This window comes from Polyodon spathula, chromosome 11 (genome assembly GCF_017654505.1).
Source record: "Polyodon spathula isolate WHYD16114869_AA chromosome 11, ASM1765450v1, whole genome shotgun sequence".
Taxonomy (NCBI): Eukaryota; Metazoa; Chordata; class Actinopteri; order Acipenseriformes; family Polyodontidae; genus Polyodon; species Polyodon spathula.
Genome location: NC_054544.1, coordinates 21295570 through 21322606, shown reverse-complemented (window position 1 = coordinate 21322606; position 27037 = coordinate 21295570). Strand labels below are relative to the sequence as shown.

At 38.0% G+C, this 27037-nt stretch overlaps 1 protein-coding gene across 1 annotated transcript; it reads right to left on the bottom strand.

Moving 5' to 3' along the window:
- Positions 1–473: 473 nt before the first annotated feature.
- LOC121323070 (lactase-phlorizin hydrolase) lies at positions 474–26730 on the bottom strand. Its single transcript, XM_041263799.1, has 15 exons — positions 26610–26730; positions 22780–23364; positions 17007–17094; positions 16046–16730; positions 14242–14890; positions 11629–13185; positions 10959–11227; positions 9896–10186; positions 9072–9270; positions 7068–7270; positions 6013–6119; positions 5005–5136; positions 4485–4708; positions 1229–1465; positions 474–838 (listed from the first exon to the last, which is right to left on the bottom strand). The coding sequence occupies exons 1-15, from the start codon at positions 26728–26730 to the stop codon at positions 591–593; spliced, it is 5595 nt and encodes a 1864-aa protein (XP_041119733.1). The 3' UTR covers positions 474–590.
- Between the last annotated feature and the right edge of the window lie 307 nt (positions 26731–27037).

Below are 27037 nucleotides of genomic sequence, written 5' to 3'. Positions count from 1 at the left end.
TATATGCCCAGAAAACTGACAAATGTATTACACCAAAACCTGCTCACTAGCTGTTAATATCACCTTTTGCCTATTTTCATCACATTGAAATGTCCCGGCCAGAAAATGGGAGTCAATGGAGACAAGCAACTGGTAATTTCACTTTGTTTATTATCACACTCTTGTTAATAGCATTCATAGTTAATAAAACCTTATGATTTGAAAGTTTACATGTAAGTTAAAGCACAGTATTGAAATGTTGTGAATATAAAGTACAGTACCACAATAAAGTGTAAAGAACAGTGCAATGGGTAAGCTAACAGCTTTCTTATGTTTGTAATTATTACATTGGGTTGTACGTCAACAGTGTAATAGACTTTGTATTGAAAAATTTAAAAAATTTAGACAATACCTGTGGAAGGTGTGAGCTAATTTGCAACAGATCCACAAATTTAAAAAAATATATTATGATTTCTGAAATTCTATTTGGGCCTTGTAAACAATCATCTTTTAAGTAAAAAACATGACAAATGTTGAAGACTGAAACAAGCAATCCCATCTTAAATGGTTTTTGCTTATTCCTTCCAAATTAATTTTTTAACTGCTTGTACTTACATTCGTCTAAGGTTTACGGAGTCATCATTTGAATTTAATGATTTTATGCGTTTCTTTGTTTTAATGTATCTGTAGGAGACATAAACAATCCCAATGGTACCAGCTACCGAGAGGCCCAGGAGAACATAGAGAGCGGCTTCTGCATTCCCTGCAGTTACCTCCAACCCCAGGAAGTTCACCTGAGCCCCAGAGGGAGTATTGGGGGTGTCGGTGGGCTTGGGGTTTTCAGTGGGCTTGGTTGTAGCTGGGAAAAAAGAAGAAAATGAAATACTGTAGGATGTGTGTACTAGCATTTTGTCATTATGAAGAACAGTCATTAGACCTTATCTACCTGTGAATTCCTGCAGGGCTTTAGAACCTTGAAATTATTTCAGCAGTGGCTAAGAACGAATATGGTTGTCATGGCATGGAAAAAAGCAATTTTTTTGTTCTCATTTTTTAAATGCATACAAGGGAAATGCTCCTCACTATCCTCTATCCTCTATCTAGTGACTTTCTGAGAGAAAGGCATGGAATTTGAGAATATTCTGTAACCTGGTGCAGTACCGGATATCACAAAATACATGTTTGCTACAACATATTTTTACTGAAAAATTGAACAGCTGCAACCACTTTAAAGGGAGCAGGCTCTTACCCTCTGGATCTGGCTGAAGACAGGCATGAGGGCCTTCCGCAGGGTCTGGGAACCCATTACAGCGTATGATTGTGGAATAGCGCTTTGTAGATTCCTTGGCAATACGTGGTAAAGCAGGATCAGAGCGATTGACGTAGAACAGTCCAAACCTCTCAGCAAAGCCAACAGCCCACTCCAGATTGTCCATCAGACTCCAGCCTGTGTAGCCACGGATGTCCACACCATCCAGTTTATTAGCTGTATGTTGAAACAAACCACAGTGAGTAACAAGAAAATGGGCATAGTATGTTCTTTATGTGACCCATCATTACAAAATCAATTGGAATGCTGCAACTACTCAACCAGGCCTTTAATTAAGGAACATATATTGTGTAGATAGAGTCTAGTCTCTAGCTATTTCAGTCACAGGCCATCAGGGAGTTTGATAGAGCTCAGTAATATTTCTCTAGTTTCCTACAATCATCTATAAACAAACTCCAAGATGAAAACGCTGGCCCTGGCAACAACTGGAAAAACTGAACTAGCATGAAAAGTGTAGTTTTCTGGTCCCATGAAAATAACTACAAGGAAATATTTTTATAGAATACGTTTACAATTAAATATGACTGTGAGGCGAGAGTGTATTAAACGGAATGTCCAGACAGTAATTTATGTGTACAGAAATAAAATAATTTATTTTTATTATCTATACACAACAAAATAATTAAATAACAAAAGAAAACAAAACGGCGTGAGGGAAGGAGTGCAGGGGTGAAATCCAAAACAGATCGTGAGAACTCGTCTTTAATCGTCTTCATGGCGAACCATACATAAACAAAAAAAAGACAAAAGAAATGTTAGTGTTTTCAAAAAATCCCGCTGCACCCGTTACTCCGCCTATTTTACTTTCGGACCAACCCCGAACACAGTAGTACGTTCCCTTTAGTATGTAATGTCCCGCCTCTGTAGTCAGTGGAACACCAATCCCCAACTGACAAGTGCCCTTATCCTTCACTTGACTCCAGTGGCTGGAATTTACATACTCGTACTTCCGCCCCTCACCAAGGTGCCGCCCCTCAAAAAGATGACTTTTGCCATGGTCACGAGATCTTGGTAAGGGAAGTCCCGAGTTGATTTGAGCCATCTACTGTCGGGAGGCTGAGTCCCAGACCGAAATCCCTTTGACTCATCACAATGACTATGATGTGTCTTGTCAGGATTTTCGCACATACTCTTTATTGATATATATGCTTTAAGAACACTCTTAAACTTAAGGGAGACATTCAGGAGGACAAAGATGTTTCGGACTCCTGTAAGTGGATCGTTTGTGCATTGGGCCTGCACCGTATCCAGATGACTTTTAATAATCAAGAAGCTCGCAATTGAGTTATAGACTACTTCGAATCCCAGCTGACAGGCCTTTTACAGGTTGAACAGCATTAATACTTCAATACAGTAATACAAATATGGTTATCATATGCTTAGCCTTCAGGCTATAAAATGCAAAAAGCTAAAGCACCCACAGCTACGTTCTAGAACATTCAATATATCACTCTTTACAGTTAAAATCTAAATCCTATACCTTACAGCAATGCATCAATATAAAAGAGATATTAAATTAAAAAATAAGATTACCTTCCAGTATATGGAAGTGTAGTGTAGGACATATTGAAAAATAAAAACTTTCTTCAAAAGGCAGATACTTGCCTTTGACCAAACAACAATCAGTTTTTCAGAGATCCTCAGAGCATGGACCACACAACTAATAGTTAGCAAGTCGCACGATACTTGACTGGGGTTTTACTTTGGTTTTTATAGGATTTTACCTCCATTGAATACATCAGGAGTCCCAATTAAATCTGATCATCAATCTGCCTTGACAGTTCCTAACTTTGAGTTAATGATATTTTCTAGAAGGATCCGATAAACTCTGTTTTCAAAATTAACTGAATGTGAGCTGATGGTTCACTATCATCCACCATATAATGGTGCTACCATATAATGCAATACGATACAAGTTTATATGTGTATTAAAAGAGATGTTGTTTTATATATTTAACATCAACGTTCTGTGTGATTACATTAACATGAGCCTGCTATAATCCGCCTGAGTAACATATCTTATCACTTTCATATACAGATATATTAACAAAATATGGAACGAAAAGACTGTAGGGGTTTATGACTAGCCTTTGAACAAGCATACAGTGGTTAGTTCAGCTATTTCTATTTAAATTTAAATTTAAGCTATACGATAATAAATAAAAAGAACTCGATATGCATTTTATATGACTATATAATATACGCTTAATATATCATATATATATATTATATATATATATATATATATATATATATATATATATATATTAACTTGTACCATGCTTGGACTAAAACTGACCTCTCTCTGTTTCTAAAAGTTGTCTGCACCAGCAGGTTTCCACACACGTTGTTCACCAAGCCTAGTGTTTTTAATTAATATGAAACTCCACTGTAAGCACTTTTCCAAATTCACTGCAAGAAGTCATTTTTGGCTTGCAAACATTATTCCAATTAAAATCACTACCTATCTGATAAGGACTCATACTGCAGATGACTTTTCTATTTTAATCAAATGCTCATTCGGCTTCCAAGTGTTCATTAATTTTTATGATATCATGAAGAGAGTTAATTTTGGAAAGACCTTGGATTCAAAACTGCTGAAGACCAGTGAATCTCGCTTTTTAACGCGCCAACACAGAATCCTGCTTTGAGGTGCCAAAGACCAAGCCTTATCACTTGAAGGTCTAATGCCCTTCCAGAATTATACTGTATATCTAAGACAAACATTTACAGAAAAAACGCAGACCTTAAAATTATTTCACTTCTGCTTTTTGCTAATTTTAAGATTGATTAAGATGAAACACTATCGTAAGCATTTTTCAATACTCATTATTTCAAACCAACATCTAACTTAATGTGTTAACACATCCTACGTTTTCCGTTGCCATCTCTTCCTTCCAGGTTCTAATTAATTTCTGTTATATATAGAAAATTATTATTGTAAGATAAACTCCAATCTTCTGTTATCTGAGGTATTTCCGTTCGTTAATACCCATAGTGATTACACCGTGTAGACCCTACGAGTCCCTATGCGTGCATAGTGTCGTTGTGTTTAATGATATAGGTATATACTGTGTTACAGACTACGTCATTATGAGTATTTTGTGCTAAATATAGCTCTGCAGATATGATTCTTAATTATTGCTTTGTAGATAAATCTGTTTGCATATTGTACCTTTTAGTGCTTGGTTGATGTACTTGTCGTAGTAGTGTACTCTCCAGATATCGTTCAGGTCCACAGGTCCGCGCTCTGAAATGCCGTTCTCCGTAATGTAAATGGGAACGTCACCGTATTCATCCTTAATGAATTTCAAGATTTTTCTGAACCCAAAAGGAGTCACTTTCAGCCACATGGAACCTGAGCTGAGCCAGCTGCGGTCTGTGATTGTTCCTACCCCCCTAGATGTAACAATCACATTGAACAGGATTTCAGTATCAAGAACACTCACAAACAAAGGGGTTTCAGTACTTATTACCTCTTACCTTAAAAAAAGAAAAAAAACAACCATCCTTTATTCATTGCAGTGCCAAAAAGGGTTACATTCTCCTCACACAAAACGTACTTCAAGAAATCATCTCGTTTTGTATGGTTTATAAAGCAGATACATTTAACCCTAAATCATACTATGCTGTAATTCCAGGATATAAATAAATATATCATTGAACACTAGAATTGAAAAATAATGAGTGCTTACCTGTCTGCATCATAAGACTGGATTTTCTTGTAATCAAGGTTGAAGGCCAGGATGGTGGTATAGTGGTTAAATCCAAAATAATCAAAAGTGCCTTTAACTCTCTTTATCTCACTGTCTGTGAATTCTGGAAGCCTGTGCGTGAATATGGAAAGAAGTTATTTAAATGAATTAATTCTGGAATATCAGAAGTTAATTTCCTAGCTGAAGCATTTGTATTTGAAGTTTAGTGGCAAATAACATTAATTACAAAGAACAGAGACCAGATGTTAAAGTTAAACAAGTTTGTTTAGTGCATTGATCCAGGCAAATCTGTGCCTGCAAGAGCAGAGCGTGGTGCCTGCAACTGCATCAGTATCTGAAATACTGATTATATATATGTATATATAGGGAGCTGAATTCATTAATATCTCTTAATCTGTGCTCTTATTCTTTGCTCTTGTTCCATTGAATATATCTGTATTTTAATGTTCTTTTATTATAAATTTTAGAAAAAGTAGTGTCAAACGAGAGAAATTATAATGTGCTCGGCCTCCTGACCAATACACAAATGGGCCTGTTGGCAGTTAGGGTGCTTTGTATATGTAATAAAAAAAAAAAAAAAAAAAAAAAAAAAAGGTTTTCGACGACTGATTAAAACTATTAGACCTTATAAGAGAAATCTTTGTTTTGTAAAAAGAAAATTCATATGTTTGTAACTTTGATAACATACTCTTTTCCCTTCCTCTTCAGTCAAGTAAATGTTTAGGCTGGGGTCTTCAGTTTCTCCTTAGAATTACCTACAAAGTGAGCACATGTTGCTGAAAAACTACTTTTAGGGAATGAGCATAAACTCAAAAGGCCAGGAAGATCTGGTTTCTAGGTAAACTAAATGGTAAACTTATGTAGTGAAAACTCACCCAGCAGTCATTTTATTATTAACTTTTAATGACCATTATGCAAGTCATTATAAGATGGTTTGACAGTGACTCTAATTAAAAAAAAAAAAAAACTGCGTATCAATATTCTTACCTAGATTTGGGAAGGCCATTTGCCAGACTCCTCTCTCGAATCCTAGTCTTCATTATTTCATTGTAGTCTCCATTAAAAACAGGATTGGCAAACCAACCTAAATAAAACTATAGAAACAAACAGGGCTTAAGCACTGAGAGCGCAGGTCCGGAACACAGAAATCAATGCACGCTAATCGAGAAGTAAAGCATTGTAAGGAAGAACTGGCTGCTAAATAAATAAATGTTCTGTAAAGCATGGGGAACAATTACTGTAGCATGCAAATTCATCGTTGTAATATTTAGATTTTGACACACTCTCACTATACAAAGGTTTTTGTGAGCAGGGGAATGTGAGGCATTTTAATGCATTTTACCCCACAATTCTCTATTAAAAAGATATTTTCATTTTTATGCACTGTGATTTTTTCAAATGTAGCCTACGCTAGATTGCATTGTATCCCTCAATATACTTTGCCATCTCCCAGTGCAGATACAGTATACAGTGTAAACTGTAGTTACTGTACATTGCAGATAATTTAGTCTCATTACTTAATGCACTTTCTATGCAATTATTTCTCATTGGTTGTAAAGCTGTCACAGTAACCTTTGACTTCACATCTTGCTACACCTTACTATGCCTGTGGGATGGCAAAGGAATATCATTTTCTCACACTATACCTCCAATCCATATAAAACAAACCAAAAAAGTGTTTTCCATTTGTTGTAGCCAGGGTGGAGTCAAAACAGGTAATATTAATCAGGAAATCTGGCTTTAATTAATCACCTATTTCTTAAATAGTAATTACCTTCAAATGTCATTTTCCTAGTTTTTTTTTTTTTTTTGTATGGCAGGCAACTAGAACTGAGGATCATGGAGGAATGTAATTTGAAGCTACTTGCCTTCATCAACAAGAATACATACATCTTGCCATTAACAGTCTTGGTTTCTAGGAATGGCTAATATCCACACAGTGTCATCCTACAGTACTAATCTATTTTACTATAATACTGAGGCTGAATTGTGTTAGATTACTCTCCCTGCCAAATCAATAGGTTTCTTGACTTTTGTTTTACCTTCACAAAGCGCCTGGCTGCATCAATGTCTTCTTGGTTGTATGGGTTCCTGGGCTCGGCCCAGTCTGAGTTGATGGTGATAGAGATTAGCCCCCCCTGCTTTGCCCTGTATGTGTCATTGTAAAGGTGCCAGGCTTCAGCATGAGCCTTCAGCAGGTTGTGACCAACCACGTAAGGTGCTGTTCCAGGCCGAAAGCTGATACCTAGAAGTAAGACAGAACACTGTTATAGTAACATAGACCTGAAATATGACATATTAACATTGCTGTATTAAACTAACCTGTCAGTAAGACAAAACTGACCAACACTATGTTATACTGTGTATGGGATACTGGAATCTGACCACTCTTAGGGAGTTAGCTTTAAGTCTCTGATGAGGTGAAATGCGGTTTCTTAGAAATAACAGCTGAGGTAAGCAGTTGGTGGATGTGTAATCAGTCCAGTACTGTAAAATTTAATTCTTAGTTGCTGTGTAAAGCATTGAGAAAGGAGTATTGTGGTTATTGTAATAGACCAGCAGTAGCTTCTGCTGCTAGAACACTGTAAAAAGAATAAAGATCCATGGATGACGTTCAAGCAGATGACTATCCTGAATTTAAGACAATATATATTGACAATTTGCAACCAAAGGTAAGGCTCTGATTCTGCATGTTGACCCAGAGATAGATGTTGTAAAGGTAATTGTTGACCAAATATTGGTCAAAGACACAGAGTGTACCAGATACAGTGTGGACACAAATTCCTGCTCAGTGAGAGTGGAGGGTTAGGAGGCTATTCAAAATCCCCCACAAAATGTAATAAGTCAGGTTTCAGTGCAAACCACTGGTACATCCTTTGTGAATAATGGTAATGGGGCGAACAGAGGGTTTTTTTTAACCAACAACAGACCCCACAATGGAGAGGTTGACCAGGTAATCGTCCTGAAACAGAGGTAATCAGTGTAATAGAGGTACCCATCAACAAAACAGCACAGTGTGGCTAACTCTGCAGAAGAAAGACTTACACGCTTGCAAGATGAGTTACATGCAAGACCCCCCAAGCTGTTTGAAAGACTTAACATACACCTCCCAGTGTGCCACAGGCAGCCAGGGGGCACCCCAGAACAGTAACTCAACTTCTGATGCATGACTAGCACAGGACAGAGCAGCATCTGAAAATCAGCTTGTTGTGATAGAAGAGCCAGCCCGTTATGTTGAAGTAGATTTAATAGGCAAGGCTGGACAATGATTTGTTGTATCTTTCTTTACATATCATTTGAATTACCCTTTACTACCTGAACCCAGACAGAATTAGCACACTGGGTTCTATTTAATGTATCCAAATAGTGGAGGAATTAAATATCGCCATTGAGATAATACTTGTGTACCAAGGTTGTGAAAATCAAACATCAAACAGTGCTTCCGACCCTTTTTAGTGCATTTCTGTAAGTGCAAATATGTAAAATGCCAGTCTTATTTAGTGATGTAACAACACTATTTAGAACCACTGAATCGACTATTTCCAAATCTTTTTATTATTGTTGAGACAACATTTTCAGGTGTTCCAACAAAGCTTTTTTTGAAGACTAGCTCTTTATTTTTATTTTACCACTTTATGGCAAATTGATATTTTTGGGAAATACTGTCAGAAAGCACTCTCCATTTATCTTAGAACATATCTAAAAGATGATTCATGGGAAGTTTTAAAAGATATATTATGATTTATTTACTTGAATATAAGAAATTAATTTGTCCACAGGAATCTACTAAAAGGAAATTAAAAGAAAACTCAAGTAAGTAACTAATAATACATCATTATCATTACCAGTATGTATTTATTTGTTTAATTAATTGCTTGGGGTCATTAAAGCAAACTACACCCATCTATACCCAAAGACTAATGCCAGCTCTACTGGGATTTGAACCAAGCTTGCATTGGCAGGAAATATTTGCATTCTCTATTGGTGACCCCATAAAAGGGCACTGCACAGTATCTAGGTCTAGAGAATTTGCAGAACGGTCCTACCGGGTGCAGCTGTTCCATAGCCATGACCAATGTTTGCCACATTATAGGGTTCGTTCACAGTAATCCAGAACTTCACTTTATCTCCCAGTCTTCTGAAGATGACATCAGCGTACTCTTTAAAACGCTGGACTATAGTTTCGTTTTCCCAGCCACCAATATCCTGCAGTTTCTTGGGCAGGTCCCAGTGGTACAGCGTCACCTACAGTAAAAGAAGAACAAAGATGGCAAATATATATTTGGATTTTCATAATATATTGTTTATAATTCAGTCACAGTGGGAGGCATCAATCACAAAAACTTGTTGAGAACTTTTTCAGTCTTTTCAGAAGCACTCCCCATGGTAGAAAAATTACATTAGTAAACCTGGGAAATAATTACAACAATCAAACAACATAGAGTAACATTATAGTAAACAGGCAAATACAATATTCTGAAATAAACTGTAGCTAATAAATGATTCCATACATTTTACCTCTTGTTCTTTAACTCAGTATGTAGTTTAAAGAAATCTCTGTTTGCAAGCCCTGCTTTCAGATAGTGGTGCACTTCCTTTGTCATTACACTTGGAGGGTGACTATGTCCCCATCCCTTCAAGGCCTTTTTTCTGTCATTGATCAACCAGCACCACCTAAAAGACATTGCTGAGCTGAAAAGACCTAGGAAGTACAGCACGGAAACTCAAACTCTCTTCAACCTAAAGTAGTACCAGATTTCATGTTTTATAATGACTAATTTAAGCAGTAAAGTGTTATACTAAGATCTCAGCAGTGAATCAAGTGGTCCATGTGAAAGATGACCACACGTCGGTGGCACTTGTGAATTACCTGTGGTTGAATGTTGGCAGCAAGTAGTGCATCAATCAGCCTGTCGTAGTAGTTGAGACCAGCTTCATTGATGAACTTTGTGGTTCCATCAGGAAGGACCCTTGGCCAGGATATTGAGAAGCGATAGTGAGACACCTTGAGTCTCTTCAGCATAGCCACGTCTTCATCAATCTTGTGATAGCTGTCGCAGGCTATGTCCCCATTTTCATCATTTCCTACTTTTAAAGGGGTGTGCGCGAAGGTGTCCCAGATACTGAGGCCTTTTCCATTATCCCTCCAGCCTCCTTCAATCTTCACATGGGGATGGACAAATTAAAACCTTACTAAAGAGTTATGGGTCCCAATTTTTATTCTGTTTGAAAAACTGGACTTCAATGAGGACCATTCACTAATTCACTGTCTAAGATATGTCACTTTGTTGATAGTGAAATAAAGGGGGAGCATTTAGAATATTATGTGTTTATTGGAATTTTAAATATAGCATTAGAATATCCCTCAAGGTTGAGTTCAACTGTAGTTCAAACTCAATGGCTTAGCTGCATTCAGATTAAGTACCAGGATGCAGAAGTTTATCTACAGCATCATCATTTTAGTTTTGTGTATCCTGAAATAACTAAAAAAAAACAAGATAAGAACCAAAAGATTCTAAGCTCAATAAAAGTGACAATGGAAAGAACATGGATTTTAACATTTGTTAGCAGGAAAGCTTCCCAAATATATAATAACATTGCTTCATAGATCTTACATTTTCCATAATATATGCATATGATTTTAACTATTTATGAACACGATATACTCATCGCTCATTGCAGACATTACATTGCTACACTTCCAAAGTGTCCCCAAATTGTACTTCAAGAAGAATGCATGGACATTGAAACCATGTGAGCTATAGGTCAAGCACCATTAAAAAATGTAATATGCATGAATTACTATAATGTGTGCATATTTTATGCAGGGAAATGTGAGACTTACGAACCAATGACAAGAAATATTAGGTAAGAGTTACTGGAATGATTTGGTTATTTCTAATACCTATTAGTTCCGATAAAAGTATTCTCACCTGATAGGCTGCTGTAGCCACGCTCCATGAAAAGTCCTTTCTGAACTGCCCATAAAGAGTCTGCTCTTCCTCAGGTAATGGAAATCCGTTTTTGCTGATGATTTCTGAAAAGTAATGGGCTGATCGCTTCGGTGTTCTCTGTCTGCTGGGGCTCTTGAAGTCCACATGGTGCAGACCAAATCCAATGCTGTACCCGTTAAGCCATTCAAAAGAGTCCATCAGGGACCAAGCTGTGTATCCTCTCAGTTTCACACCATCCAAATTGTGCGCTGCATGTGAAAAGGGTCATGTATATTATTTGCTCTGATACAAAAGTCCAGTACTATAGATTTACAGTTTAGTCTTCTATAACTAAATATAATTAGCTTGCCCATTTAGAAAAATATATTATGTGTTTTTATGGTCAGTTGGGCAACCATGTTGCTCTGTCACAGGTGTGTTTTCTTTGAAAAATGGTCTAATGTTGTTAGCCGCTGCTTCTCTATAGTACTTAGTTTTTCACTAGAATAACCAGTCAAGTGAATGCTGAACCTATACAGAACAATATGTTATAGTCCTGCCAAACCAAATAACATGTATTGTAAGTACTATAGGCCACCATTATAAGACTTCCCCCAATATTACCTATGTTTTCAAGAGAAAAAAAAAAGAATATATACAAATCTTTTACCTTTCAGAGCCTCGTTGATGTAGGTTTTGTAAAAGAAAATCCTGTCGATGTCACTCACAGTTGTAGCTGCATCAGTTCCCACCCCATTCTCAGTGACATAAATGTCTGGGTCACCGTATTCCTCTTTAATCCAGTTCAATAGCCTCCTCAGACCCCATGAGACAGCTTTGAACTCTTTTATCGCTGTGCCAGGCCAGCTCTGGTCTATTTCCTCCCCCAAATCTCTGTCATCAGAATAAGAATATGGCCTAAGCCTGCTGGTTCTGTGGTGCACTATTCTTGTAGTATAGGTGTTGATGCAGAAAACATCAGCAGACCCTCGGATGTCAGCTTTCTCTTGCTCTGTGAATGAGGGAAGCCTGGATGCCGTCAGACCCTGGAGCTCACTCTTGTTTTTCACCTGCCATTTCATTGCATCAGGGTAATCCCCGTTCTTAAAGATAGGATGGGCAAACCAGCCCAGCTGGAACTGGAGGTAACGATCAGCAGCTCTCACTTCTCTGGGGTCCCTGGGGTCTTTGGGTTCAACCCACTCAGTATTGAGACTTAAGGAAACCAGTCCAGCTTGTGAGGTTCTATATTTCTGGTCATAGGTGCGATAGGCTTTAGCATGAGCTTTTATCAGGGTGTGAGCAATTTTGTATGGAACTTCTCCAGGTTCCTTAACATTTGGAGGGAAGTATCCTAATCCGTAGCCTATCCATGCAATGGTGTGGGGCTGGTTGAAGGTCATCCAAAACTTCACCCGATCCCCAAAGGTGGCAAAACAGAAGTCGGCAAATTCATCAAACAAGTCAATTAGTTGCTCGTTTTCCCAGCCTCCAATGAGCTGCAGGTCTTCAGGTAGATCCCAATGATGGAGGGTTACCATTGGTGTGATATTGTGGGCCAGCAGGCCATCAATGAGATGGTTGTAATAGTCCACCCCCTTCTGGTTGAGGGACTGTTTTTTACCAGTTGGGAAGATCCTAGGCCAGGACAGGGAGAAGCGGTAGGTATTTGTCCTCAAAGCCCTCAGCATATACAGGTCTTCTTCTATCTTCTTGTAGCTGTCACATGCCACATCGCCAGTGTCATTGTTCTTGATATTATTGGGCTTGTGGGTAAAGGTGTCCCACACACTTGGTCCTTTGCCCTCTGCATTCCAGCCGCCTTCAATCTGATATGCTGAGGAGGACACACCCCATGAAAACCCTTTTGGGAAGGTGCCGTAGTGGTACTTAGTCCTCTCGAACGTGGTCTGAAGAGAAAACTTCTCCCAGACAATCTTTGCTTTTGAGGGGACCTCAGATGCTGGTAGGCTGGACAGCCTGTTGATTCCAGATTGACCAACTAGTAGCCGAGAAGGCCTCATTACGGTGCTGTTCACAAAGCCATTGTTTTCAATGATCTGAGAGTAAAAGTAGGCTGATCCTTTTGGTGTTCTGGGTCTGTTGGTGTCTTCAAAGTTGACATAATGCAAGCCAAGCCTCTGGCTGTACCCTTGATGGCCCTCAAAACTGTCCATGAGTGAGCGCACAGTGAAGCCTTTCAGATTCACACCATCTATCCGGATTGCTGACAAAATAAAAATAAAAAAGTTTGTTTTTAGTAAGTGCTGAGATAATAGAGACTTTCCCTAACTGCTTCTCTGCACAGACAAGGGTTGTTACATATAGACAATACTGAGTGATTGTTCGTAGTATAAGGTTTTTATTCACAGACAGGGGCGAGTGGTTTATGTAAGGATATCCTCCTAAGATTATTTTACCTGCTGGATCTTTAATTTTCAACAGACTATGCTTCTACACGAATTCATTTCAAACCCTGTCTGTGGCCTCTTTGCAACTGTCTTTTTAGATAGAACCTTGAGCTCAATCTGTGAATTTGCAGCCTCCCTGTTGTTTCCTACTGTTACCGTTGTTAATGAAGGGGCTACAGGCTGTTTGGATAAGTCAGATGCACACAGATTGGTAACTCGTTCTCAAGGAAACTGGAGTCCAAATCAAAAAAACTATAGATATCTGAAATGATTTCAGACATTTTAAAGTTGTTATGAAACGCATATCGGTGTTGCAGTACTGTTTGAAGTACCGAAGCGCAGCTCCATCCTGAATTTCAGCAGCACACCAGTGGATTGCAATGCAGACAAAGAAATACTTGAAACTAGTCCCAGTAAGCATGTTATTCCACTTATGTTATCCCATTTAAGTTAAATAACAAAGATATAGCACACGCAGATATACCCACACATGTGGTAAGAGATTTATCACTATATAACTGTTGTAGTAACAGTTTCATGTTAATACACTTCAGGCTATGTTCATATGGTCTATTTGAAATGGTCAATCAAAACAGGGGCATATTTTGCTCTACTGTTGTTAACGTAAATTGGATAAATCCCAAATATAGCAAGTTGCGATTTTTCTAATAATTACTATTAGTACAAAAAAAAATGGCTTAACAAATGAAAAAAATGATCTATGACACTGGACATAAAAAATGGTTTGGGAATATTTTCCTTATAGCTATCTCAACTATAAAATTAATAAAAAAAACTTGAATTCATGTTAAACGCAAAGAAGAGAACTGCAATACATGCAAACCCGTGAAAATAATTAAAAAGGACTTAACCTTTCAGTGCCTCATTAATGTAGCCATTCAGGAAGTCAATCCGCTGGGTATCGTTAATAGTATCTCTCCCATACTCTGTTGGTACTCCATTCCCGGTTATATAAATTGGCACTCTAGCTGCCAACGTGTACTCATGAGCAACAAAGTTTAGGAGCCGACGAAGTCCCCAGGGAACAGTATAAATATAAGGAGATGCAGTATCAGGCCATGAGGGGTCAACATGCTCAGTAAAATCTCCCACTCCATGAGGGCCTGCAGTACAGGTCTTATTGGCACTAACACTCACTAGCCGAGATGTGTAGTGATTGAGCCCGAAGAAGTCAGCAGTCCCTTTAATGTTTAGCTTTTCCTCTTGAGTGAAAACAGGCAGCCTCGCCACCTCTTTGTTACACTGCGTATTTTTCTGTTCAATCTGTGTTTTTAATATTTCAGGGTAGTCTCCGTTCACAAACACAGGGTGAGCAAACCAGCCTAGCATGAACTGCAGGTACCGTTCAGCAGCTTCCACATCCTGTTGATCTGTGTAGTTCATTGGCTCAGCCCAGTCTGAATTCAGAGCTATGCCCACCTTCCCCCCTTGTTGAGTGCGGTATTTATCGTTGTAAACATGCCAGCCTCTGGCATGGGCCTTAAGCATTGTGTGGGCAACCTATTGGTGGAAAAAAAGAAACACAATGACACGATCCATATCAAAATCTATTTGTGTGACATGTATAGTGAATGGATGCGCATGGCACAGATATGGTAAGAAAATATTTTGTTAGCTACAATTACTGTACAAAAGGAGAATACTAGTTTGCATTTGTAGATAACAGAAAAAAAACATTTCAAGGAGTTGGCATTATCTGTAACAGAAGATGTGCTTGGCATCTCTGGCACACCCCTTGCCTGGCTACAGTCATATCTATCGTCACGCACCTTGGATTACGTACTGTTACCTCCTCATCAACCCATCACTACCCTGCCCCACCATTTCATTCCCCCCCACTCCCACCTGTCCATCATTCCAACCCTCTCTGCTCATAACCTCGGGGTAATATTTGATTTCACCCTCTCCCTTTCTGACCATATCTCGGCCACAACACACACCTGCCATTTTCACCTATTCAACATCCGCAAAATAAGCCCCTCAATCTTCTTCTCCGCTACCAAACTCCACTCTCTCATTTTCACCCAGCTTGATTATTGTAATCCCTCCTCCTTGGTCTCCCCTCCTATGCTGCTGCCCGTATTATATTTAACCTCCCCCACCACTTCCACACTTCCCCTCTCTTCCTCCAGCTCCTCCAAACTCCTACTCATCATAAAACAGTCACCCACTCTACGTAGTTTTCGCTCCTCCCTTAAAACTCATCTTTTTTCCCTAGCCTATCCTACCCTTACTCCTTGCCCCTGACCTCTTGTTATGACCTTGCATGCCTGATCCTGAAGTAGCCTCTGGCCCTTGCTTTCATATAGCTATTAATCTCCTCAATTTACCCTAATAATCTTACCCTCTTTCTTCACCCATTTTTACAGATTGTACACATTCTAAAAACTTGTAAAGCGCCTTGGTTAAAGGCGCTTTAATAAATGCTAAATAAATAAATAAATACTGTACTCATGCAACCCAATTTTGCATTGTATCTCATAACAACTTTCAAGCTGTGATTATCTCATATGGATGACACCTCCAGTCATATATTAACGGTTTATTACCCATGTTTTCAGGTAATATATACAAACCCTTTAATTTCTACCTTTTATTGGATGCAAAACATTCATAATCTAAAAAGGTAAAAAAAAACAAAAAAAAACAACAAACCTGGTAATAGGCAATGACCGGGTCTGAGATTCCTGGAGGGTGCTGTCCTGTCCCGTACCCAGCAGAGCTCACCTCCCAAGGCTCACTAAACGTGATCCAAACTTTCACCCGATCTCCGAATCTAGCAAAACACAAATCTGCATAATCAGCAAACACATCCACAATGGACTCATTCTGCCATCCGCCCAAGTCCTGCAGGGTTTGTGGCAGGTCCCAGTGGAACAGGGTCACTGTGGGCTGAATCTGGGACTCCAGCAGACTGTTGATTAGTTTGTTGTAATAATCAACACCGTCTTCGTTTAGGCTCTCTTTGAAACCTGTGGGGAAAATCCTAGACCAGGAAATGGAGAACTGGTAGGTCTTCGAAAGCAGGCCCCTCAGGAGGTAAACGTCGTAGTCGATTTTGTTGTAGCTGTCGCAAGCTACATCAGCTGTCTGATTCCCAAAGACGTGCCCTTCATGCCCAAACCGATCCCAGATGCTCTCCCCTTTCCCATGTTCCACCCAGCCACCTTCCACTTTGAAGGAAGCGCTTGACGTGCCCCATTGAAAGTCGCCTGGAAAGGTCCCTTGCAAGAAGATGTCCCGCTCAGCCGCTGTCTGGTTGGCAAATTTTTTCCACACTGTTTGGTAGGAGGAGAAAGGGGAGGTGCCATATTCTTGCCCATGGTCTTGAATGATCAAACTGCATTGTAAAAAAAGAGTAAAAGTTCTTTAAAGTACCATATAAGAATATAGAGTCAGTCTTCAGTACTGTAGTGTACCATGGTTGGTAAAAGCATAGTGGTAAAGAGAAGAATGATAAAAAAAAAAAACATGGATTATAAATTCTACAAGCATGAGGAAAGCATGATATACTGCAAAATGACTGTCAATTTGAATCCCTTGTCTGTAGTTACAGAAAACAGTTGACTACCACTAAAAAAAAGCCATGTTTCTAAAGCCAGTTCATTATAATTACCTGTCTGAATTTACATCCATGTCAGGTAAGAGGTCCAAAAGGTCACTAATGTCACAGCCAAAGAGCTGCACTTTATCCATCTTAATGGCTGCAATTATGAAAGAAAAAGGCCTTAACAAATCAGATACATGATTCAACTTTAACATTTTTGTACTATAAAAGCTAAAAGTTCATATCACAGAGAATTACAGTGAAAACAGAATGAATATTACAGTGGTTGTAGTGAAAAACAAAATGTAGAGGTTATCTGGTACTACTACGCAAGGTTAAAAAAAGGGATTCTTGCCTTGCTTTCCTAGAAATCTGTTCAGTTGCACTTTATCTGCATATTTCACCTCAGGATTGTCTTTTGGGTGAAAGCATCTTATTGGCTGCAAAGCATGTCAGTCATTATGGGAAGCAGCTCTTTGCTTACTGACAGAAAGGATGTCCCTGAAGGGGTGGGGACAATATAATTCAATGTGAAATGACCAAGAAAGGGCAAGACTACCTGAAAACAAGGACTGCAAACAGATATTCTTTAGCCTCGTGTAGTACCGGATACCAGGGTTTAAAATGAAAAAAAAAAAAAAAAAACATATACAGGATGTTGATTGCATGAAAAAATGTATGTCATTATTTTGTTAGCTTCAATTACTTCCAGATGTTATGTCCCATACAGTTACATACTTCAGAAAATGATTACCGAGTAGATAGGGTGACCAACTGCCACAAGTCCAATTTCAGGACAGCATAAACTCATTTGTAGGACACTGCAGGACACTACGAAATTACAAAAACATATCCCTTACTTTAATGAAACCAAGAGCGCACTACATTTCTAGCCCCTCGCAAAATAGCCTGATGTTTCGGCAAGCTGTAAACAGTTAAAACAACAACACATTTAGCTAACGTTACACAATTCTGCATTCAGTAGCTGCTAGCTATCGATATAACAGCTAGCAGCGAGGTAAATAATAACGAGTTAAACACATACTACAGCAATTAGTTAACTAGCGAGTAGTGGTGCTTAAATACTTTTTCATAATGTTTCCTATCCTGGATGTCACTATTTCTCAACATTTAATTAATTAATTCGTCGAATGCAGCTATAGCTAGCTAGGTAAACCAAGTTTGGGTGTCCAGAATCGGAGTGCGAGGGGAAACATTTTATATTGCCATGGTTTGAGTCATCTAAAGCAACAGAAACGAACGACCTCGTATCAACTTTTAAGTCACTCTCGGTCTCGATCATTTTAGAATTTAAATCCCCTAAGCACTTTGACAGAGGCAGGAGCAAGCACGTCTGTAACTGCATGAGATTTTCCTTGCAATGCCAAAATCTGGAAATACCGTACAGTAGAGTTTCGTTCCACAGTCGCTGATCTATAGGAAAGTCCATGGCGTACCGTGTGGTAGACACTAGTCACTTCTACCACAGTTACTTTATCTACATTGCTGTCCTTTGGCCTTACGAAGAAAGTGGACATAGATTTGTTTTTCTCTCTTCGCAGAGCTTTTATTTTCTGTGAGATTCACCAGTGCTATGCTGTTATATATCAGCCTCACCCCCATGTGTGATACTACAGTAAAAATTCTATGGCAGACGGTGGATCTGTGAATCTCCTGTACTTTATCCGTGGGTATGCTGTTTCCCATTATTTGTTGTAGCAACATAATCACCTTTTCATTTTTGGAGGATCCATTTTCTTTAACTGCAATTCCAAATTGACTGTAGCAAGCTACTGTACAATAAATGCGGGTGTGATTGGCATATGAGGTGTCAGGTCAGTAAACCAGCTGAGGCTCATTACCATGGAAATGGGATTAAACAAACCATTTAAACAAGAGGAAGACATACTGGAACTTGTACTCTATTTACGAAAACTGTGTTAATCATAATAATTTTGATAATATTAAACATAGCGTTAGATAATAACCTATTTGCATGTTCAAAATTTCAAATCAGTATTTTGCGGGACATTTTGTAGATGTTGTGGGATGCGGGGCAAAGGGTCCAAATGCAGAACTGTCCTGCGATTTGCAGGATGGTTGGTCACCCTACACCCTAGACCAAAAGTATGAGAATTCAACATGTTTCCTGTAAAATGTTAAGAAACTCAGTGGACATTACCATCTTCTTTAGAGGTTAAATACAGTTTTGCAATGGGTTTCATTTGGATGTAAAGCCCAGTTTGCACAAGGAAACCTTCGTTCCACTCTATCTGTTAGCCTTACACATGTTTCTAGAAGCAACGTGCTGCTTGCTGAAAGTTTGTGTTTTAAAATAATGTGTGCATCCTTACTCTTCATTAAGTTTCTTATGGGTTGAATCTCTTTGGTGGTTTGTCCTTCAGCACATCCTTCAACATATAGCTGGAAGACTAAAACTGGCAGATTCCATTTCCTACTGCCCTGCAAAAACAAAGACTGACCCAGCAAGCCTGACATTACTGTACCTGTCACTGAGTGATACAGAACCAATGTGAGCTAGAAGTTTAACAAGCAATAGAGGCTTGATTGTTGTTATTCATTATCATTATTATAATTGTTGATGTTTTATTATTTATTGGGTGTTGATGTTATTTATTACTGTATAACTTGGGGACTTGTGGTAAATTAAATAACATTAAGTCAATAAAACAATCCCTATGAAGGCACTTATCCCAAAGCTTTAACTAATGAGTAAGTATTTTGAAGTGTTATTTATATTAATGAAAGCTTGTTATTATGAAACTGTTAGTTATGAAAAAGATACATTTAAAAACAACATTGTAAATAATTTATCATCATCATACTTCCAAATAAAGCATAACTTTGTTACCTGTAAATTTAACAGTTCATTTTCCAAATGTATTTCTGGCTTGCAGTCATAGTTAAGGTGCACAGCAAGGAAATCTACAAATCCCTTAAAATAAATCATTACATTTTGTTAACATTTACTCCCAATAACTGTTACACTGAAAATCAGTGAGACCCATATTCAGCATTAAAGTCATATAAAACATAGACTGAAAGGGGTTTTATACCACAATGCTATTTACTGGACATCATTTTGTGAAATGAAATATCTGTTAATTTTATGAAACTAGCGACAATTCTTATTTGAGTTGCTTTCTACTAATTTTGTAACACTAACAATTTCATATAAACCTTTATATAGATATCACATCTTGGGCCTTAACCCTAAAGGGTACTTCAATATAAAAATTGAGCATAGCTGTGATACCCACATTATTTCCTCTCAACAGCACTATTCAATCAAAGCACCAGAAAAAAAACAAAAAACACACAAGACAAGATTGCATAAACAATTGCATCAAACTTCCCTGGCAATGCATGTCTATTACTGAAGGATGGTATTTGATACAGATGTGTTACTGCTGTTAAACTATTTTTTTTTCTAAAGCCAGAGGTCATGGTCAAATACTTTGTACTACCACAAATGTAGAGAGATAATTAATGATCCCAGATATTGATGTGATACAGCCATCTGAAATGTCTTTGTATCAGATAGAAATGATATCATATTAAAATTAGCTACAATGTTAAAGTATTCTTATTTAACTATGTTTTATAAAAAATGAATACAGTGTTGGGTTCTGTGTAAGATACAAGCTGATTTTTATTCACTTAAGGTCAGAAGGTAAGTCAGTCTCTCTCTCTCTCTCTCTCTCTCTCTCTCTCTCTCTCTCTCTCTCTCTCTCTCTCTCTCTATATATATATATATATATATATATATATATATATATATATATATATATATATATATATATTTGTGCAACTATTTCTATGCTGAAGTTAATACTCAAGAAATAACAGGCTATAATCAAGCATTTATTGACTTCCTTTATTGCACTATGCCTTAAAGACAAATTGGCATACTGTATAAGCCACACTGATATTTAAGTCACTCTGTCACTTCCCCTTTTTCAGGACCACCAACAACTGCCTATAAAGTTGACTTATGAAACTTATGTCAATATGTCCTAGACCATTTTAGATGTTTGTAGTGTTGGAAGGTCTGCGTTGGTATTACCTTTTGATTGACCTCGGCTTGGTATACTGTTTCTTTTGCCAGAATGTTCAACGATCTAACTCCAACAGATATCTTTCTATCTGTAAATAAAAAAGACCACCATATTAACAATGCATTCACATCTCCAAACATTGATTTCCTAAAGGAACTAAACCAAGTAAATTATGGTACAGTCATCTTATTTTTTTGTATTTGTACTGTTTCACTGTAATCAACTTCAGGTCTATCACACAATGTACTGTAAGTAAATACATAAAACATAATAGCACATACTGTCTAGTTTTAACATTTGATCAGTAACTGCATAAATTAAATACTAGAATAAACTGTTATCATCATACCATTAAAGGTGAGTTCATGCTTATTAATGTAACCTTAAACTAGCATGTGACCCTTTTATCAGATTACACATAGAATGATGTATTTTATTTACTAAAAGATAAAGGCACCACGATAAGGTCTCATGATGTTGCTTTTGCCCCAGCAGAAGGGTTACTAAAGGTTAGTATCCTGGAGTTTTTCATAAGCATAAATGTTACTGTTTTTCTATTATTGACAAATCAATCAATCAATCATTCAATATTTATTTAATATTGTGCCTTTCATAGTGGACCACCATCACAAAGCACTTTACAAGATAATTAGGAACAATGCATACAAAAAAAAGCACAAAAAACCCCAATGCAATACAAATACATTAAATACAGGCATAATACATTAAATAAAAGGCTAGGATATGAACTCTAAACATTGTGAATGCATGTGTCATACAGAATCATAAGAATAAGATGGAGTGAAAAACCTGAAATAGCAATTTATACAGCTAATAACAGGTATCAGGCTTTGTGACAGAGAGAGAAAGTATTTGAACTGTAAATTTCCCTCCCAACTAGAAAGGGTGCTGTGTGAGGTTGGTGGTAGGCTTCCTCCTAGATGGACTGCTTTGACGGTAGGCGGAATTGGGAAGGTGGCCATATTAAGGGCGCGTGTAGTTGCACGTACCTGAAAGGACTACATTGGGTTTAAATGATTAAAAAATTATTTATTTCTGGACATTTCTGACAAAAGCCTTTCTTTTGCGGAGTGGCTATCATTTGTGCACATCCCAATTTTTTTTTTCAAGTTTTGTATATACATATTATTAACTGCATTAACATTTTATATTTTTAAAGTGCAAACTATGTTATTTATCAATGACTATGAGTGTTGAATGTTATCACAGCCACAGGGTAACATTTTGCAGGTAAATCACAGAAGATTTCCAGACAGTGATGCAATCTATAGATATTACCAAGAAAAAAAACAACCAAAAAAAACCACCTAACTGACTGTGAAGGACCTCAAAAGAATTCATGGACACTTAACTGAGCACTGCTAAAATATATAGCTAAAATGTATTCTTAAAATTAATCTGAAACTAAATACACAAAAATGCACATAAATGATATAAAAAGCACATTTATGTGGTTGTGTATAACTCCACCTCTTACGTGAACACATGGAGCATGTATATATAGTTATTATATTAAATTATTTTGCTAGATGCCTAATGCAGTTATTCTCACCTAGTATCTGCTGATAAACTTGTCCTAAATAAGATGTGAATATATTACTTTTCTGTGCCTAACATCACAGATGTGTTTTGCGTGTGTTATTGCAACTTGCTTACAAATCACTGCTTGCTTACAAATTTCTTTAATAGTGCTGTATAACCTGACAATTCTGTACATACTAATTATGTGAGTTTGGTCTTACCTTTAGCAGTAAACAGCTGATGGTAAAGTCTGTATACTTTTTTGTGAGCAAGTATGAGATTCTTGAGAGCTGAGTGTCTAAGGCTTTCAGAGTCTTCAGTGTCCCTCTGTTCCACCAACCCATAAAGGTCACTGAATGTGATCCAGATGTCTGCAAAGTCACCAAAAGCAGAAAAAGCAAATTCTGCATAATTTTCAAAAAGATGGGCAAGGATCTCGTTCTCCCATCCTCCGTGCTGGGAGAGCAAGACCTCAGGGATGCCAGCTTGATGTAGTACAACCAGGGGCTTGAGATTTGAAGTGGACAGCTGTCTGAATAAGGCTTTATAGCATTCTACAATGTTCAGGTCAGGACTTGCTGTGTTACCTGCAGGGAGCAGTTTCGACCAGGACAAGAACACTTTGAAATGCGTGACTCCCCTGGAATGCAAGTGAATGAAATAGTCCCTTGCAGACTGAGGCAGAGTTTTCTCACACACATACAGTTGCTCTCCAGCAGAAGCAGTTTCTTTAGCAATAGAGTCCAAGCTCTGGATTGCAAGCTCACCCTTGTTTAACTCATTGACCAAGTTGTTTGTTAGAGGTCCTGCAATAAACAAAAGGTTAGGTGAGTTTTGCACTGCGTTCCAGAGACACATGAAGAGTAAGATTAAAAACATTTTGCAGACTGCTGTCTTCATCATTGAAGCCTGCTGTGGATCTCATTGAAGCCTTGTACTTTAATACCTGACTGAACTGTGACCTTTGAGCCTTTGCATGTTACCATCTTTTTTTTTTTAATAGCTGGACCATAAAACCTCTCACTTTTGTACTATAACGTTTAATAGCATCTGTTTTTAAATGTGTTGCGTGATTGATGCAGTGATAAATGACAACTGTTTGTTATATAATTTGCTGACTGTTATCAGTCCTGATTACATAAGAAATTGATAACTTGTAAATGATTTGTAGCCCATGATATCATTAAATATGGGAGCTGCTTTAAGGATTATATCAAACACTGTAACACTGCGGTCCCCTGGGGGCTGCAGGATGGTTCCAGTGAAATGCAATTCTCTCCCTAACACTTGCTAAAGTGATGGTCCCCAGGCTGATGGGTTATTTATTTTTATGAACACTGCTGTTAGATGCTGGGCTCATTTCTAAAAGGCTTTCTCTACATATCCCCATAGTAGGAGTAGAATGACTTCTAATTTGAGTTAAAAAGTCAAGGTTAAAATAGGTCGACTAGTCACTACTTTACAAACATGAATAAATAGTATAGCTGATAATGCCTGGTGCTCTATTTGTGAAAGTGTTGTTTGTGCACTCTTATAACTGCTTAGATTTTTGATCAAGCATGTTTTCTCTTTGTGACTTTGTCACTGTTCCCAGAATTTTTGACACTATCTTTTGTGTAAACAGCATGCTGGACACAAGATGTGTTTTTATTACTTTTCTCCATCTCAGAGGATTAGCAGTATGAACAGAACAAAACAAATCATCAGGTCTGTAAACAAGTCTTAATGACTATCACCAGAGGTGACTTGGAAACAGACGGGAGATAAATACGTGACCCCACCCATGCATTCCTATTGGACATACTACAGATGGGCTGTCCCATTACAAAACAGGTCTTGTTTTGATAAAGGTTACCACCCTGACCCCCGGTAACTCCGTTGTAAAATAAAAGGTTGGACTTGTAAAATTTATAGATCAGAGTTATTGAACACCCCTATATATCAAACACATTTATGGTTATCATTATTAGTAGTAGTAATTGTACAGATGTAGTCACAGTATTTTTTTTTTTTTTTGTGGTACCAGTAATGTTCCTAAAGATTTTAACACTCTCTAATACATCTGATTACTAACAAGAAATGTCAATGTCTAATTGTATATGACCCGATCATTTTAAGAAATATCCAACATCTGTTAACGTTAAAATGGTTTATACTTTGTATGATGAAATCTGAGATATCGTACTGATTGCTAAGGTGAATGCTTACTGTTTGTAAACTACCCAGCTAAATTACTGTAATAGAGAGAAAAGAGATGCTTTTATAACTGGTGACATCTTAATATCTGAAATTTGCAAAATGATATGAATTTAATTTGTAAAGTGTTTCAAAGTATAACTATATCTTGCAAAATAATTGTATTTTGAAAAAGGGGGTTTGTCAAGGAAATTCATGGTTAAATTCATTTTAATATAAGTATTTTCCAGGTATTTAATTCAAACTCTTGTCTGTGGGTCATGCTGTGGGGAATGGGTTGTTACTTCAAAGCTGATTAGATAAGGCACAGGCCACAAACTGTGTTAACTCTTTGAAGCTCGCCTTCCAAATGTTCCAAATGATTGTCTAATCTCTTAAGGCATCATAAAACTTATCAAGCAAGCTACAGTGATGATGCAGTTGTTCCATTACTGTGTTAAAAGTTAGTTAAAATGCTTTAAGAATCATTTTTAATTAAATAACTTGTGGACACAAGTTTAATACTTATTTTAAGTTTCCCAATAAATCTGAAGTGTTTATTGTATGTAAATGAATATTATAAACTAATAACTACTTTTTAAATATTATCCTTTGATTGTATTATGTGTTTTATATGCTTGTAATTGTAACTTTGTATAGAGAATGAAACTGAAATTTGTATGCTTCTCCAATGAACTAAAGTTATAATGAATAGGAGGTTTAAATGATAAATGTAAAATCTTTTGATAACAAAATAGGCGGATACATTCCATTTCTAACACACCCTTTTTGTGTGACAAGCAACTGACTATCAAATACTGTGAACCAATGGAAGGACCGACAAGGATTTGTTTACAGTACAAGGGAATGCCTATACATCATGTTATTTAAACTCAAAACAATGATTTTTCCCCCTCTTCTCACTGGATGCTCTGGATTCAAAACATCTCATCACTCTCAACTCTGCTCAAACTCTGAAGTTCTTCAACGAAGACGCAATGATTTAATCTTCAAAGCTGTCCTGGAGAAGATGGGCTCCCTCCGGAACGATGAAAGCTTTTGCCTACAGCCTTCACAAAGATATTGCACTGCACTGCTGTACAACTAACTTCCACAGAGAGGATGACCGTGTTACTTTGTTTTAAACATCACACCAACAGAATAAGTATCAAACTTATATTGTGTGTTGACAAGTAACTGAACTGAAGCCATGATATCGTCACAATATGTAATGTGCATTTAATCAACTAGATGCTGGACATTGTATATTGGTACTTAGCCACGTGGAAGACTGCTTCACTAATGCAGAGCTCTATAACCAGAGAGCGCATCAAGGATTATTATGAACATTTCACAATGCATTACTTTTCCTTGAATGTTTTAATTTGTTTCTTCTTTATACATGTTTTTAACTATGAAGCCTAACCTAACCTTAGAAGGTGGCCACAAAGTCATGGTAGTTGCCCCTCTCCTCTTCGGCCAGGTTTAGCAGCACCATCTGTGCCTCCCCTCTTAGCTGTTGTGACCTGTTGTCTTTGCTGCACTTGCACAGTTTACCCAGCATGGACAGCTGTGCATGGAAGGCCTCCTAGCTCATGGTGCCATCAAAGCTGGGCAGCTTCACGCCCTGCTGTCCTGCAGCACTTCCATCACCGCCTGGTTGATCAGCCTACGGTCTTGCTTGGCTCTGGGCATCCAGCGCGGCACTCTGCAGGACCCAGCACCCTGCCACCAGTGACCAGTGACCACTGTTCTTCTGGGCGAGTTCAGACACGCCACTCTTTGCTCCAGGTATCCGGCGCTGAGCTCTGCGGGACCTAGCCGGGCCCCATGCGCTCTGCCGCCGGTGACTGCCATCCCTCAACGCGGCTCTTGCCCTGTTCCATCGTCCGGGCAATCTCCATGTCGAGTTCCTGGAGGCGCTGGGACAGTCGTTCCGTCTCGCTGCTCGTCTCCCCTTCTCTTAGCCGCCCCAGCTTGACGCTCGGGTGTTCCATTCTGTATCCCGCTCTTGCGACAGTGTAGCGTTTCACAAGGAGGAAGAAAAGGTGGTGACAACACGCCTGATTCAAGTTCAAGTTCAAGTTCAAGTTCAAGTTCAAGTTCAAGTTCAAGTTCAAGTTCAAGTTCAAGTTCAAGTTCAAGTTCAAGTGCTTTAATTACTCAGACACCACTGTTCTGTCTGCTTCACTGCAAACCTGGAACAATAACCAGCTTTCAGTACACACACAATTGGCAACGTAGGGCCTTTTATAACATAGCTCCACCCCTTATGCAAATTGAATACCAGATCTTACACATATT